At 40.4% G+C, this 17,095-nt stretch overlaps 1 protein-coding gene across 1 annotated transcript in view; it reads left to right on the forward strand.

Moving 5' to 3' along the window:
* Positions 1-13: 13 nt before the first annotated feature.
* Positions 14-17,095, forward strand: part of LOC141910611 (histone demethylase UTY-like) — a 32,747-nt gene continuing 15,665 nt past the window's right edge. Inside the window, exons 1-13 of the mRNA XM_074801305.1 lie at positions 14-183; positions 747-813; positions 1,230-1,545; positions 3,418-3,455; positions 3,681-3,702; positions 4,264-4,313; positions 4,816-4,874; positions 11,972-12,092; positions 12,344-12,398; positions 14,976-15,104; positions 15,779-15,905; positions 16,005-16,103; positions 16,423-16,595. Of these exons, the coding sequence (XP_074657406.1) occupies positions 59-183; positions 747-813; positions 1,230-1,545; positions 3,418-3,455; positions 3,681-3,702; positions 4,264-4,313; positions 4,816-4,874; positions 11,972-12,092; positions 12,344-12,398; positions 14,976-15,104; positions 15,779-15,905; positions 16,005-16,103; positions 16,423-16,595 (1,381 nt within the window). The 5' untranslated portion in view covers positions 14-58. The remainder of the gene's footprint in view (positions 184-746; positions 814-1,229; positions 1,546-3,417; positions 3,456-3,680; positions 3,703-4,263; positions 4,314-4,815; positions 4,875-11,971; positions 12,093-12,343; positions 12,399-14,975; positions 15,105-15,778; positions 15,906-16,004; positions 16,104-16,422; positions 16,596-17,095) is intronic.

Genomic DNA, 17,095 nt, shown 5'->3' on the forward strand with positions numbered 1-17,095 from the left:
GAGTCCAGGATTCTAAATCCCCGAAACTATTTCAGATTCTCGGCTCAAATGATCGAAAATGCGACAAATAGCGAAGCTGGAAAACGCTGGCAAACAGCCGTCGCCTGTAGTAGAGGAATGTGTGATTAGCGTTGAAGGAGGACTAACCGCTGAACAGACGAAATTAATTCTAGAATTAGACAGGTCAGTCCGACGGTTTAGTTTTGCTATTTACCGAAATATACCGGCCTAGGCGAAGTCGTCGTTTTCTACACTGTTAGATGATGTCAGATGTGCAGAACTTAAATCGGTTGTTTGTTACTGTAGTATTGTCACTTGTTGAAGTGATAAAAAAAGTTTCCCTTCCTTGAGTGAGTGGACTTTTTCGAATGTAGGTTACGTCCACGAGAAAGAATGAATGGGATACCATCTTTTACTGGCACCTCTTAGACTAGATTGCGCAACAAATCAATAGATTATTTGTAGTGAAATTCAGTTTTTTTTCTACAAAATTGCATTTGTTGATATCCTACTGGACACTAGTGGATCCTCGCTTGTCTCAATCAAGTGGAATCCTCTATTGCTGCGGTAGTCGATAACCTACTGCACACTAGTGACACCTGGTGGATCCTAACTTGCTACAAATAGAATCCATTGCTGTGGTAGTTGAATAATATTGCACACTAGTGACACCTAGTGGCCTAGTGGTTCCTCACTTGCCACAGTTGACTGCGAAGTCCTGATTTTTTAATTTCAATTATTTTCAGCCGTCAGTTTGGTTTTATAAAACTGGAAGATGGCAAAGAAACAACGAAGAAAGAATTGCTTGAAAAGGTGAGAGGCCGACCTTCTTATTAGGGGGCAGAAAACCCTATTGTTTATATGATTATTCCCTGATTATCATTACGACACATTTTTTGCTTTTCTGGACACTTTTTACTGGAAATGAATAGTTTTTCTCACATCATCGCTATTTCCAACAAAATCAATAGATTATCCAAGAAAATCAACATATCCTCACGATACTTCAATTGTATTCTGACAAAGACATCTTTTAAAGTGACCGCCTGAGGCCAGTTGTTGAAAAATTAGAGTTTCCAGCAGATAGTTGACATAGTGACAATTAAAAGTTCATTGTTTCTATGGTATTTATCCACTGGTTATCTTAAACCAAATTTTCAGTAGTTGCAGCCCCTGGAATTCAGATTTCTAAAGTTCAATATTTATTTGTTTTTTTTTTTTTTTCGTAGGCAATCAAACATTTCGAGGAGATATTGATCGCGAGTCAGAAAGAACGAGAGGCTGAGGAGATGGAGAAAAAACGGAATAAAACCGAGGTCGCTGCCGAGACCTCGAAAACTGAGGATAATGGACAACAACCGCAGGTGGCGCCACCTAGTGAGCCGGCGGAGAAAACGAAACAATGCGATAAAACGGACGCTGCGAGGACGGATGATGACGACGAAGAGGATACATCGGAACGGGAAAAACTGAGGAGGAAAATGGAAGGTCGTATTTACTGTTGTCTCGGTCATCTTCATTTACTGATGGGAAATTATATTAGAGGTAAGAATGATTTCATGATTATGGATAAAATTGACTTCAGTTCCACAGTTCAGGACTGGTTCCACAATTCTGGACCAAGTTCCACAGTTCAGGATTCAGTTCCACAGTTCAGGACTGGTTCCACAATTCTGGACCAAGTTCCACAGTTCAGGATTCATGCCACAGTTCAGGACTGGTTCCACAGTTCCTGACCCAGTTCTACAGTTCAGGATCCAGTTCCACCGTTCAGGACTTGGTTCCACAGTCTAGGACTCAGTTCCATAGGTCTGTGCTCAGTTCCACAGTTCTGGACCCTGTTCCACAGTTCTGGATCCAGTTCCACAGTTCAGGATCTAGTTCCACTTAGCTTAGGCTTAAAGGTTTAACTTGTTTTGAATTTACGTGTAAGAGCCCTCAGTAGGAAGTGGATTAGATTGTCACAATCATCAATATTAAGATATATCTATATCGATATGGTATAAAGGATTTATATGTATTTTTGATGGATTTGGAAATAGGAACACGTGGGGAAAATATGGGTGTAGAGAATGGGGGGGAGTTGGGTGAAATTGGAGAGTGAGAGGGAGGGAAATAGTGAGAAATGTAAGAGGGACAGAGTAAAGAAAGATGAATAAGTGAGAGGGAGGGAAATAGTGAGAAATGTAAGAGGGACAGAGTAAAGAAAGATGAATAAGTGAGAGGGAGGGAAATAGTGAGAAATGTAAGAGGGACAGAGTAAAGAAAGATGGATACGAGAGGCGAGTGAGAGTAAGAGAAAGAGGAGGAGTCAGTGAGAGAGTTGGATAAGGATAAGATGTGAGAGAGAAAGGGAGAGGAGAGTGAGAGAGATAGCAGTGAGAGAAACGTTGAGGAGAGAGCGAAAAAGAGAAAGATGATTATTAAGACAGGTGGAGATTGAGTAGAGGGAAAGAGGTGGACAAGAACGATGGGAAGAGAGGGAGAGAGAAAGAGAGAGAGAGAGAGGTTGGGGAGTGGGAAAAATAGAAAGATAATTGAGACAGACGTGGAGATTGAGTAGAGTGAGAGAGGCGGATAAGATGAGAGAGAGGAGGTAGAGAGAGGAGAGAGAGGTTGAGGAGTGAGAAAAATAGAAAGATGATTGAGACAGACGTGGAGATTGAGTAGAGTGAGAGAGGCGGATAAGGTGGGAGAGAGGAGGTAGAGAGAGGAGAGAGAGGTTGAGGAGTGAGAAAAAGAGAAAGATGAGTAAGACAAGTGGAGAGTGAGAAGAGTAGGAGTTGGGGATAAGATGGGAGAGAGGAGGTAGAGAGAGGAGAGAGGGAGTAGGTAAAGGAGAGAGAGGAGGTAGAGGAGAGAGAGGAGGTAGAGAGCTAGTAGTTGTAGGTTAAATGTGTGATGACAGACGGCTGAGTAAACATTAAGTAACAAACGCACGACGCGGACGCGCTGTCACACACACACGTGGGTGTTCTACAAACACTGACGACACGCTGTGATCGTAGTAAATATTACTATTGACGTCATAACTGTATCTGATACTACCACTATGCACCTGCGGCAGCAGCAGCAGCAGTGGCACCAGATAGTAGTCGTGGTTACGTCAGGTCTGCGCTGTATTACATTATAACCCCGAAGCTCCGTGTGCTTGTCGCGCGCGGGTACTTTTTTATTGACGTCACCGACGCGATGCGTTTTGTCGTCACGTTTCTATTTCGAGTGGAGATGAATTTCCGATCGAAATTTTTTTACCCGGAAATAAATTAATTTTTTTACCGAATGATGGTGATGATGATGATGACGGGTATAGTAGGCGACTAGTGAATAGTTGTTTACCGAGCGAGCGATCAGTGAGGGGTGGGGAGAGAGGGTGTGTCATGAAACGGTTATTTATTCGCGATATGTCCCTATTAGGCAACAACCGATGCGCGTGGATGGCGTATAATTTACCGGTTCTGTTCTGAGTATTCATTCGCGCGGTCGTCGGTCGTAAAAGGTTGAAGAATTAAGCGACGATTGTTTCTTGAAAATTCTCCTTATTTATTACGGTTGATTCGGTTGAGTTCTACCAGACACAACATCAATACCGCACGCAGTAAGAGACAGACACAACACTGTAGAACCTCGTTACAACAAACTTCAGGAGACCTGAATAATCTGTTCGTTATAACTGATAGTTCTTTATACAATGGAACCTAGGTACAACAAACTTCAGGAGACCTGAAAAATCTGTTCGTTTTAACTGATAGTTCTATATACAGCGGAACCTCGTTACAACGAACTTCAGGAGACCTGAAAATCTGTTTGTTATAACTGTATGGTTCGTTATAGGCCTATTCAGTACTTTTATGAAATTATCAAAATTGTCCTATTTGGGATGAAAAATTCTAGGTTTGTAAAAACGGATAAATCGTTATATCCAAGGGCGTTGTAACGAGGTTCTGCTGTAATTCACCAATTAGAATTTCGAAGATTAAATTTCGATCTTAAGATTGAATTTTAAAAATTTTCAATTTCTCTTCAAGTAATTTCCAATGTGAAATTATATTTCTCAGTATTAGATAACGATATTAAATGTTTCCAATTTTGTCTCGACGTCGGGGAATTCAATCTCAGTCGAAAACAATTGTTTGGTTTTTAGAATGCCATTTTCGAATATAATTTCATGAATTCCGGGTGCTGGGAAATTACCGACTATCGTTACTCGTGATAAACGTTTGTTTTTACTTCCCTGATATCAGTTTGTATTCGATATTTCAGCGTTGTACGCTTACCAGAAGTTCTACAAGTTAGAGTCCGATCACTGGAAGGTGAGTTCCTCAGCGTTGCGGCTACATAGGCTACCTGGTAATCGGGGAATTTTCTTTTCTTTTAAAAGTCAGGGAATTGTCTTTTCTTTAAAAATAAGTCGGGAATTGTCTTTTTTTCCAAGTCGGGGAATTTTCTAGAAAAAAAGCTACAAATCAGTGAAAAGTCAGTGGAATTTATTGAGATCCCCGGTAAAGTCAGAGAATAGTCTAGGAATTTTGTAGAATAGTTATAAATCTAGGAAAAGTCTAGAGAATTTAATTTTTTTTTTAAAGAGGGTCTCTAAGTTTCTAAAACAGATGATCAGTTGAATCTAGAAAGATTGTGCCTAGAATCGGACAGTTTTTTTCTCGATGTCTTAAGTATTTGCCTGTGTAAATTGGATTGGATTCGTTGTCAGGGAATACAACTTACGTAAATACATGTCAGGGGGCAGTAAAATAAAATGTCAAACAATTTCTCAGTGATGTTGAATTAATTTTGTTTTTTTGTTTTTCATTTTAGGATATTAATTTTCTTTACGGAGTTGGTTTGGTTTACTATCACTACAACGCGTTTCCCTGGTAAGTCGCAACAGTTTCTTTCATCGTCTAGATTTCCATCTCAGTCTCAGCATTTCGCGACCACAAATAGAACGGAATAATTCGGAAAATTCATGTTAGTCGTTGTTTTCAGTCGGACATTTTCAAAAAATAGATATATTAGAATAGATTTTAATTACACAAGAAATACTGATTTGATTTACATAGAAATATGAAAGATTTAATTGAGGGTCTTATTGTTGATTACTGATTAATTTGAACAGAAATATGAAAGATGTTACTGAGGGTCTTACTGTTGATTACTGATTAATTTGAACATTTTCTTTCACATTTCAATGAAATGTTACTGAAAAAACTCAATTTGTTACTGATATCACTTTATTGAGGTTGACAGCTTCAACTATTGGAGGCTTAAAGGGTATTCACAATTAATTACAAAACCAGAAAATTAAAGCATATTTTAAAAAAAAACATGACAGATGTTATTTACATTATTACGCTGTATCTACAATATTTATATACTATCGAAGGGTTCTATAAACACTAAGACGTATTTAGATAAATTTAGCCGGTTCTAAAATTGGATCTATAAATACACCCGAAGTACGTGAAATGGTTTTTAAATTCGAGTAGTTTTCATCGAATTCAGTTCATGAGTGTACTCTAGGAGGTGGCTCCCTCTACCGGTTGATATTGTAACTATCGATCAGCAGTAGTGTGTGTAGAGCCGGTGTTTGTGTATGTGTGTGCTGAGGTGAGGAGTGAGAGAGAGAGAGAGAGAGAGGGGAGAAGAGAGAGAAGGTATTGTGTTTGTGTTCAGTGTTTATTTGGCACGGTGCCTACGCCGGGTGCACGTGTGTATTAGTAAGGGCAGGAGACGAGAGAGAAAGTGTTTTGGAAACGGTTTCGGGGGGGATATACTAGTTATTTACGAGCGCGAACAGATCGACAGCCGGACGCCGCGATATTTGTCACTTACCAGAGAGGAATAGCTCGGGAATAGCGCGTTGTATTATTGATTACTCTCGAACACACACAGTGTATACAGTGTATATTACAGTGTAGAGACTACTCTGCACACATGAACTCATAGACTTACCACCGGTGTAGAAATTAATTAATTAATCTATTAATAATCGTTTATTAATTAATTACCGAATTAACGGCGGATTATTATTTCAAGAATTGGATTACGTCGTTCGAGGAGGAATTTTTTGTATCGGAGAATCGCGTTAAAGTGCAAATAATTTCAACGCTGATTTGATTTGTTTTGAGACATGGACCGGTTACCTGATTTTGTATCGATTTAAATTCGTCGTTTTAACCGGGCCGGCGCGGCCGCGGATTTCCGTTTAGAAAAACGTCCCCTCGGAATATAAACGTATCGCATTCACAGGTATGTCATGTCGGTGTATTTATTCAAAATGTGGTGAATTTCGTCGATTATTTTAGACGCGATATTCGCGAATGTTTTATCGTCTGCAAAAGTCTCAAAAAAATTAAATTTGATTTAATGATGTAGAAGTGATACCCGGGCTGTAAAAGCCCTTTCATCGAGGTCTACTGTACTAAAGTATGCTGCACTAGAAATTGGTCCGACTATTCACTCGCCCACACTCTCGTAAATTCTCTATAGTAAACAAAGCTGTTTTAGTTGTTACCGTGTCATTGGACTCTATTTTTTAGAGTCTCGGATGCTTCAACCGAACTATTGAGCCACTGACGCGGGGACCGGGCAATTAAGAATCTCGGATTCTTTTTTTGATAACCGACCCAGGGACCAGACTCTCAGGTTTTGAACAACTGACCCGGGGACCAAGCACCCGGACTCCTTAGGAATCTCGGATTCTTAAGAAATCTTGCCAACTAATGTCCCCCAGACAATTTGGGGTCGTCCATTCTAGATTGTTATTTTTGATGTCTGTAATAAATTCTCAATGGTTAGAAAAAAAAGAATCTCAGATTTTGAACAACTGACCCGGGGACCAAGCACCCGGACTCCTTAGGAATCTCGGATTCTTAAGGAATCTGGCCAACTAATGTCCCCCAGAAAATTTGGGGTCGTCCATTCTAGATTGTTATTTTTGATGTCTGTAATAAATTCTCAATGGTTAGAAAAAAAAGAATCTCAGATTTTGAACAACTGACCCGGAGACCAGACGTTTTTCACCTTCAGGTCAAATTTGAACTAGATCTGCGCAATGACCTCCTCAATGAGTCCATACAGATATCTATTGTAAATACTACATGTATATATTCTACTATTAAGGGTGTATAGTTAGTGACAGATTTGACCCAGATCTCATTCTGCTCTTATTGCTCTCACAGTCAGGGTTTGTTATTGATGATCTCCAGGAGTATAGTTTGAATGAACGTGAAGTGTATATTTAGACTAAACGATATCTATAAATACCTAGTGTTTATAGTGTCTTTGTGCTCTGAATGTCTGGGGAGTTGAAACGCTGGCCTGGCAGCAGCAGCAGCAGCAGCGGTAGTAAACTGATTGACTGATTAAGTATTTAAACGACCGATATTAGATCTAATATCGACCCAAGTGTTTGTAGAAATAATTACTAAGAATTGTAAACATGTCGCCGAGCAGGTTCAAGACAGGGGTGTTGGAAGCAATTTTTGATTGCCGCGGCAAAATGCCGATTTTGGACAGGTTCTAAATATTGCCGCGGCGAATTTACTTAATTTCTTCAAAAATGTGGTATTCAAAGAAAAAAAAAACGTCATTCAGTAAATAATTGCCGAACGCCACTGTAAGATGTCCTAATGCATGAGCGCCTCATACTAGAGTCCTAATCTTTCATATCCCTGCCCGATGGAGTCCCCACATATGGATATTGTCTACAGCCAGTGCGTCTCTATAACTCTTTGATGTAAAGTACAAAACGTTTACTAAAACGCGCGTCTGCTAAACAGATTCATATGTGTTTATCACGATTAACTGTGTGTTACGAAAAGTTCAGAATGCACCTCTATCTATATCTGTGGTAGTGAAAGCTTTTAGAGGTTGAGTCTCTCTGGGTGTTGAGGTGGACGGATATCTCCATCTCCATGGCTGCTTAAAGGTTTACTTCTCTGGGTGCTGAGAATAGGAGGTTTACCTCTCTGGGTGCTGAGAATAGGTGGTTTTACCTCTCTGGGTACTGAGAATAGGTGGTTTTACCTCTCTGGGTGCTGAGAATAGGTGGTTTTACCTCTCTGGGTGCTGAGAATAGGTGGTTTTACCTCTCTGTATGCTGAGAATAGGAGGTTTACCTCTCTGGGTGCTGAGAATAGGAGGTTTACCTCTCTGGGTGCTGAGAATAGGTGGTTTTACCTCTCTGGGTGCTGAGAATAGGTGGTTTTACCTCTCTGGGTGCTGAGAAGGGAGGCTGAGAACAAGAGGTCATACCTCTCTGTATGCTGAGAACAAGAGGTCATACCTCTCTGGGTGCTGAGAACAAGAGGTCATACCTCTCTGGGTGCTGAGAACAAGAGGTCATACCTCTCTGTATGCTGAGAACAAGAGGTCATACCTCTCTGGGTGCTGAGAACAAGAGGTCATACCTCTCTGGGTGCTGAGAACAAGAGGTCATACCTCTCTGTATGCTGAGAACGAGAGGTTGTACTACACGCTCGGAGGTATCAGTAGGTGTTCCGTGTATGAATAGTGCAAGTGAATGGAAGGTCGTATTCGGGTCACCTGTTTTAAGTACAATGACATCAAAGCAAATTGACGTGTCATTAACAACTTGTAGCAGGCCCCATGTGGCCCGTGGCCGGCCCGTATTGTGGTGGTGTTCATGGAGCTATAGCTCAATTATTGAAAATCTGTCCCTAGAAAACTGATGACAACTGCCGAAGTGGGTCTATTCTGATCGAATCGTTTAAACTTTCGGCCGTTAGTCCGACAATAAACAAAGGAATTTTTCTCCAAATCGGTGGAGCACAGTCACAGAGGCGGATCTAGGGTCTGATTCGAGAGGGTTGCACCCAAAATACGGTGTATCGTTTATAATCAAAAGGGCATCTCGAATGAAAGCTCATCAGAGATCATTAACTGAGTTTAGGAAATACAGAGGAGAAGCTTATATAATTATTAGGATCAGTTTAACATTTTTCGTTTTCTGAAATATTTCAGGGTATGTTGAGATATTTTGGGGTGGGGGGGTTGTACCCCTGCACCCTCCTCTCGGATGCACGCCCCTGTGTTCGTCAGCTGGTCCGGTCAGCCAGCCTGTCAGCCTGTCAGCCAGTATACTCTGATACACTGTTTCAGATTTCATATTAATCAAGGCCACTGTGTGTAGTGGATATCGTCTGCTCGCAGCTGGTGGTAGTTTCCTACGTACATGCCTCGTGTCACGTCACTTCTAGGAATGTACGTCTGATACCTCAGCCGTTATCGCCCGCTGTTGCCGTTAGTTACGGCGTATATCATTCCGCTGATGAGAACGCACTGGATATCACCCGGTAATTCCCGTCTCTGGAAGCTCGCCGCGATGGGGCGAGTTAATCGAAATTCGCAGAACGATATTTTAGGGAAGGGGGTCGATATAAGTCATAGGCACGGGGGGGTGAGGGGTGCAGTCGCTCGAAGGTTCCCCAGTCTCGCTATGTCAACTATCAAATATGCATAGAGATTGTTTATTCAATTTATTCATCATAAAACCTGTACATACAAAGATCGTCAATTTTTTTTTCTTTTAGATTTTTTTTATACAGATTAATTCGATTTCTATCAAAAATAATATACATAATAATTGATAAGAATTGACATAATAGAAAGCCTATACATCATCTTTATCTGGCAACACGCCACATGAAGAAAGTCGATGAACAAAGGACGGAATTTTGCCAGTGCGGCTGAAATACTCAAGATAAACAACATTAAGAGAAAGAATGCAAAACGCGTCTTTTTGCAACTATCCATTGGTAACTCAACCCGACTTTTGAGCATATGTCGCTAGTGGAATTTAGGAAATGGTTTTTAATGTGGGTTTTAAGTCGAATAAAAGATATTCTATAAACGATATAATGAATGGAGGCGCTCCTTTTTCTTCTCGGAAACTTTAAAAGAAAGATTTCTTTAAGATCTACGGTTAACCGCAATCTGTAGTTTATTTATTTCGCGGATCTCAGATAATGTTCCGCTCTCAGCTGTATAGGTGAGAATTGCCGGAATCTGTTGTTGAGTCGGCATAAAGAATCTGAGAGGAAGCGACTCTTGAAGTCGTTGAATGACGACGACTCCTGTAGTCAGTAATTACGTGAATGCATTGATAATAATACTGACTGATTCAGTGATTCTCGTTATTATTTGAATCATCTCGTGTTTACGAGACGTTCAATCGTAAGGTGACGAATTCAATCCAGGTCATGGTACGTCATGAATGGATACCTCATTCTCTCTTCTCCCTCCCTCTTCTCCGTCCTCTCTTTCTCGTCTCTTCCTCTATATCCCTCTCCTCCTCTGTCCCTTCTTCCTCCCTCCCGCTCTCTATCCCTCTTCTCTCCGCTTTCCCTCTTCTCCCTCTCCTTTTCATCTTTCCCCCTTTCTCTTTTCTCTCCCTCTTCTCCCTCTCCCTTTCTCCTATCCCTCTTTTCTCTCTCTTCTCTCCCCTCCCTTTCTTTCTTCTCACCCTCTCCTCTCACTCTCCTCTCTCTCCATTCTGCTCTGTCTCTCTGAGTCTCTATTATGATTATACGAGCCGCTCCTTGGCCTCAGGCAGCAGATCTCTCACAAACACTCCCTCACTTGCCAGTGCTCGATTGATTCTAATACTGCAGGCTATTGATGAATCATCAAACCCCGATGCTGGATTTATTTCTACATCTTGTGTTAAATCATATTCAATCATTCATTGTTCATTTCATTCCGGAACTTAAACCAAAAAATGTGGATCATTCAGAAAAGAAGGGAAGGGAGAAGAAACAGTTGTACGGTTATGCAGTTGCACAGTTCTTTAATTATGCAGTAGTACGGTTGTACAGTTGCCCAGTTGTTTCGCTATGCAGTAGTACAGTTGCAAAGTGCACAGTTGTGCATTCGTACAGTTGTGCATTCGTACAGTTGTGCAGTTGTACAATTGTGCAGTAGCACAGTGGTACAGTTACTGCATTTGTACAATTGTGCAGTAGTACAGTTGTTTGGTTATGCATTAGTACAGTTGCACGGTTGTACAGTTGCAAAGGTGCACAGTTTACAATTGTGCTGTAGTACAGTTGTACAGTTGCACAGTTGTAGTTGTGCAGTTGCACAGTTGTGCATTTACCATAGAATGATGACAGAGATAATTTTGGGATTTTCTCATAGTTGAAACTGGTCGTTGTAGTGTTTATTGTATCTGTTCGAGATGAATATCATCATCATTTTCATCATCATCATCATCATTTTCATCATGCGAGTCTCTATAATCATACATACGCATTAAATCCACATAAAGAAATGAAAACTATTGTGTGATTTGGTTGCTATAGTAACCGCAGTACGCTGCAGTGCTGGCTGCTCTCTGGTATCGCGTGTCAGTCAGATTGTCACTCTCTCTGTTAGACTGAATCGACCTTCATCTTCGTCATTGGCCCAGTAACCTTTACGAATCATATTTTAGCGTATAATTCGGGGTGATTTGCACTGATTTGTCTTAAGAAAAATGTTTTGCTGTTTTTGCTGTTAGCTCTCACAACCTTCCTTAAAAGGTGTAAGATTTTCGACTTATGACCGGTATTAGGATTTGAGACTACTTTTAGACTACTTTTAGACTACTTAGGACTTCTTTCATGGTTGCACTTGCTGGGACAATGGGGCCGGTTTGAATTATGGCTTAGCTTAAGCTCATTTTGGTTCTATTTTTAACCAACCTTTACAACTTAAGACCAGTCTAAGCTCATTTTGGTTCTATAGCCAATCTAACAACTTAAGACCAGTCTATGCTCATTTTGGTTCTATAACCAATCTAACAACTTAACACCAGTCTAAGCTCATTTTAGTTCTATAACCAATCTAACAGCTTAAGACCCGCGTTTAAGCTGATTTTGGTTCTATAACCAATCTTAACAAAGACCAGTCTGAAGATTTAAGGCCACTTTTATCTAATCCCTGTTTTCGTACGTTTGATATTTTTCAGGGCTATAAAAGCGTTTCAGCACGTGTTGTATCAGGACCCGGGTTTCCCGTGCGCCAACGAGATTCACAACCGGCTGGGATTGATCTTCAAACTCAACGGAAACTTCGAAAGCTCGTTGAAAGTAAGTTCTCTCTCTCCCCCTCTCTCTCTCCCCCCTCTCCCTCTCTTTCTCTTTCCCCCTCTCTCTCTCCTCCCTCCCTCCCTCACTCTCTCACTCTCGATTGTGAAACCTTATTCCAGGTCGAAACTAATCTTTCGTTATCAGACATCAAATTATCTGGAGATCTATTTTTAGCATTCGTGGTCTAGATTTGATTATTCAGTGAACTTGAATGATATCATTTTACAATTAATGCAAATTTTTTTTTTCAGCATTTCAGACAGGCTTTGAACGATTCGAGTCCGTGTTCGCTGACGAAGGGCGAAGGTACGTTTCAAACAATGATTTACTGGAACCTCGTTGCTACAAACTTCTGGGGCCGGTTGCATAGTCATGACTTAGACTTAAGACCAGTCTAAGACCAACTTAGTTCTATGGCCAATCTAACAACTTAAGGCCAGTCTAAGACCAGCTTAGTTCTATGACCAATATAACAACTTAAGGCCAGTCTAAGACCAGCTTAGTTCTATGACCAATATAACAACTTAAGGCCAGTCTAAGACCAGCTTAGTTCTATAGCCAATCTAACAACTTAAGACCAGTCTAAGACCAACTTAGTTCTATGACCAATCTAACAACTTAAGGCCAGTCTAAGACCAGCTTAGTTCTATAGCCAATCTAACAACTTAAGACCAGTCTAAGACCAACTTAGTTCTAGGACCAATCTAACAACTTAAGGCCAGTCTAAGACCAGCTTAGTTCTATAGCCAATCTAACAACTTAAGGCCAGTCTAAGACCAGCTTAGTTCTATGACCAATATAACAACTTAAGGCCAGTCTAAGACCAGCTTAGTTCTATGACCAATCTAACAACTTAAGGCCAGTCTAAGACCAGCTTAGTTCTATGACCAATATAACAACTTAAGGCCAGTCTAAGACCAGCTTAGTTCTATGACCAATATAACAACTTAAGGCCAGTCTAAGACCAGCTTAGTTCTATAGCCAATCTAACAACTTAAGACCAGTCTAAGACCAACTTAGTTCTATAGCCAATCTAACAACTTAAGGCCAGTCTAAGACCAGCTTAGTTCTATAGCCAATCTAACAACTTAAGGCCAGTCTAAGACCAGCTTAGTTCTATGACCAATCTAACAACTTAAGGCCAGTCTAAGACCAGCTTAGTTCTATGACCAATATAACAACTTAAGGCCAGTCTAAGACCAGCTAAGTTCTATGACCAATATAACAACTTAAGGCCAGTCTAAGACCAGCTTAGTTCTATAGCCAATCTAACAACTTAAGACCAGTCTAAGACCAACTTAGTTCTATAGCCAATCTAACAACTTAAGGCCAGTCTAAGACCAGCTTAGTTCTATAGCCAATCTAACAACTTAAGGCCAGTCTAAGACCAGCTTAGTTCTATGACCAATATAACAACTTAAGGCCAGTCTAAGACCAGCTTAGTTCTATAGCCAATCTAACAACTTAAGACCAGTCTAAGACCAACTTAGTTCTATAGCCAATCTAACAACTTAAGGCCAGTCTAAGACCAGCTTAGTTCTATAGCCAATCTAACAACTTAAGGCCAGTCTAAGACCAGCTTAGTTCTATAGCCAATCTAACAACTTAAGGCCAGTCTAAGACCAGCTTAGTTCTATAGCCAATCTAACAACTTAAGGCCAGTCTAAGACCAGCTTAGTTCTATAGCCAATCTAACAACTTAAGGCCAGTCTAAGACCAGCTTAGTTCTATGACCAATATAACAACTTAAGGCCAGTCTAAGACCAGCTTAGTTCTATAGCCAATCTAACAACTTAAGACCAGTCTAAGACCAACTTAGTTCTATAGCCAATCTAACAACTTAAGGCCAGTCTAAGACCAGCTTAGTTCTATAGCCAATCTAACAACTTAAGGCCAGTCTAAGACCAGCTTAGTTCTATAGCCAATCTAACAACTTAAGGCCAGTCTAAGACCAGCTTAGTTCTATAGCCAATCTAACAACTTAAGGCCAGTCTAAGACCAGCTTAGTTCTATAGCCAATCTAACAACTTAAGGCCAGTCTAAGACCAGCTTAGTTCTATGACCAATATAACAACTTAAGACAAGTCTTAAGATTCAAGACCACGTTTTGGACTTAAGCCATGACTGTTCAACTGGCCCCTGGGGACCTAAAAATCTGGGGCCGGTTCCTCACAAGTCGGTTTAGAGTTAACCAGTGGATTGTTGACATAGTGACAATTGAAAGTTCATTGTTACTGCAGATTTTATCCGCCGGTTATCTTCAACTAACTTTTGAGCAACCCGTTCCAGCTGTTCGTTATAACCGATAGTTACAGCGGAACTTCTAAACCTCCCCCTCCAAACTCCCCCTCCCTGTACGCTAAACCTCCCCCTCAGCACTTCAGTTCTCTCTATCATCTGTTGTCACGTACGCCAGTTGTTAGTGTGTCGAGGTCATTGACTAGTGGCAGCACTGTCTACTCAACTAATACCAACACACCTTAGTTCATAAGTTCAACTGTAGATGGCAGCACACTTCGACTTCTGCCACAATAGTCACAGACGATGAGCAGAAGACTGAGTTCCTGCAGTTGAACAGGGTCCCTACGACTCCTTGATTCCTTGTAAACTCCTTCGAAACCAAAAATGTTTTTCAAACTCCTTGAATACCCTTGAATTTGAATAAAATGCCCAAAAGTCCTAGAAAACTCCTTGAAATCAAGAATGACTGATTTGTAGGGACCCTGGAGCAACTCCCATCTTTTAGATTAAACTTATTAATATTACAATTGAGTTTGAGAGTAAATTTCATAATTATTCTTTCGATTTAGCTGGTTTTTCTTAAACATGGATACTAACCGGAGACCCTTCGATGAATGTATAATTATTTTGTGTGTTTTTCAGTTCGGTTTCATATCGGACACCTGTTCGAAGTTGAAGGTCGCGTGAAGCAGGCGAAGGAATCGTACGAACAACTCGTGCAAATCGACAACATAACGAACACGGTTAAGGCGAACGCGTTACGACAACTAGGTACGTATAGTAAATATATCATTGTTTCATCGTAAAATCATTCAGTTTTAATTTTCATCGCGCGTTAAGTTAGATTTAGAAAAGAAAAAAATACAATTTCATCGAAATTTGATGAGAAATTTTAATTAGTTAATATGAAACTTCTTTGAATTTAAATATTTGTTCTCTAAATCTGGCCTAGCATCCTATTTTATAAGAACTGGACTGGTTGCATAGTCATGGCTTTGACTTAAGACCAGTCTAAGACCAACTTAATTCTATAGCCAATCTAACAACTTAAGACCAGTCTTAAGATTTAAGGCCACTTTTGGACTTAAGTCACGACTGCAACAGGCCCCTGGGGTTAGTTGCGCAGTCTTAGCTTGCTTCTATAGCCGATCTAACAACTTAAGCCCGGCCTTACGATTAAAGACAATTTTTTGACTGACAGTAGGCCACTGGGCCCTGATTCAGGTTAACTTAACACACCTGGCTTATAGTTAGTCCAAAATGTGGTCTTAAGTCTTAGAATTGGTCTTAGATTGTCCCTAGAACTAAGATGGTCTTAGACTGTTGTTAGATTGGTTATAGAACCAAAATGAGCTTGGACTGGCTTAAATCTGAGGTATCGCTGCAACCAGATTGTCGAAGATTTTCACATTCTGATGATTCAATGATTATTTTTCGTTTTGAAGGTTGGTTATATTTTACGTGTGATCAATTGGGCGAGAAAACCACACGCGAGACAGCCGCCGTTCTACACCTTCAGAAATCATTAGACGTCGATCCATCTAGTGGACAATCGTGGTACTATCTCGGCAGGTACGTACGCGCGCATAATACTACTAGTAACGCCCTCTACTGGCTGTAATCTGTATCGTATTTTGAAGAAGTAACGTTTTATTGTTTTATTTCGCTCAGATGTTTTTCGAGTTCTGGTAAAGTGCACGATGCGTTCGTCTCCTATCGGCATTCAATCGATAAAACAGAGGCTAGTGCTGACACCTGGTGCTCCATAGGGTAACTATCTTTTGAACAATGCCGTAAAATTATGATTAGTTACTGATAACGACCATATCATTCTCAATGACTTCAATGATTCAGTAAAATTACAATTGCCAGACCTTCTCATTCTCGATGACTTCAACAATTCAGTGAAATTATGATGCCTTCTCATTCTCAATGACTTCAACAATTCAGTAAAATTATGATTCCTTCTCATTCTCAATGACTTCAACAATTCAGCAAAATGATGATGCCTTCTCATTCTTAATAACTTTCAACGATTCAGTGAAATAATGAAATGTGATGATTAGTGATGATGTATTGTATTTTGTAGAGTTCTATATCAGCAGCAGAATCAGCCTATGGATGCATTGCAGGCGTATATATGTGCCGTACAGTTAGATAAATCACATGTCGCCGCTTGGACCGACCTCGGAATTTTATACGAAAATTGTAACCAACCTAAAGATGCTTTGACTTGTTACGTTAATGCTGCCAATAACAATGGTAACTATTCTGATATTCTAAGTCAAAGACGTTCATAAAGATCGGAGGGAAAATCAGGCAATCTTGGATTTATTTGTCCCTGCAGGGAAAATTAGGGAATTCTGACTTTTTTTAAAAATCAGGGAAAGGTCAGGGAATTTTGTTGTCTTGTTGTTCTTGCTGGTGATGAGTGGCACAAGGAACCTCTTGATAAGAAACAGCCCCCACTGAGGATATCTTATAATTCAATCAGGGAATTTGAATTTTTGGTGCCTTGTTGTTCTTGCTGGTGACGAGTGGCACGAGGAACCTCTTGATAAGAAACAGCCCCCACTGAGGATATCTTATAATTCAATCAGGGAATATTTGGTCAAGGGTCAGGGAAATATCAGGGAATTTTGGATTTATTTTTCTGTTCAGGGAAAATCAGAGAAATCTGACTCCTCTTGAAAATCAGGGAATTTTGAATTTTTGGCGTCTTGTGCTTGCTGGTGACGAGTGCCACAAAAGGAATCTCTCCA

Source organism: Tubulanus polymorphus, chromosome 9, assembly GCF_964204645.1.
Source record: "Tubulanus polymorphus chromosome 9, tnTubPoly1.2, whole genome shotgun sequence".
In the NCBI taxonomy this organism is placed as follows: domain Eukaryota; kingdom Metazoa; phylum Nemertea; class Palaeonemertea; order Tubulaniformes; family Tubulanidae; genus Tubulanus; species Tubulanus polymorphus.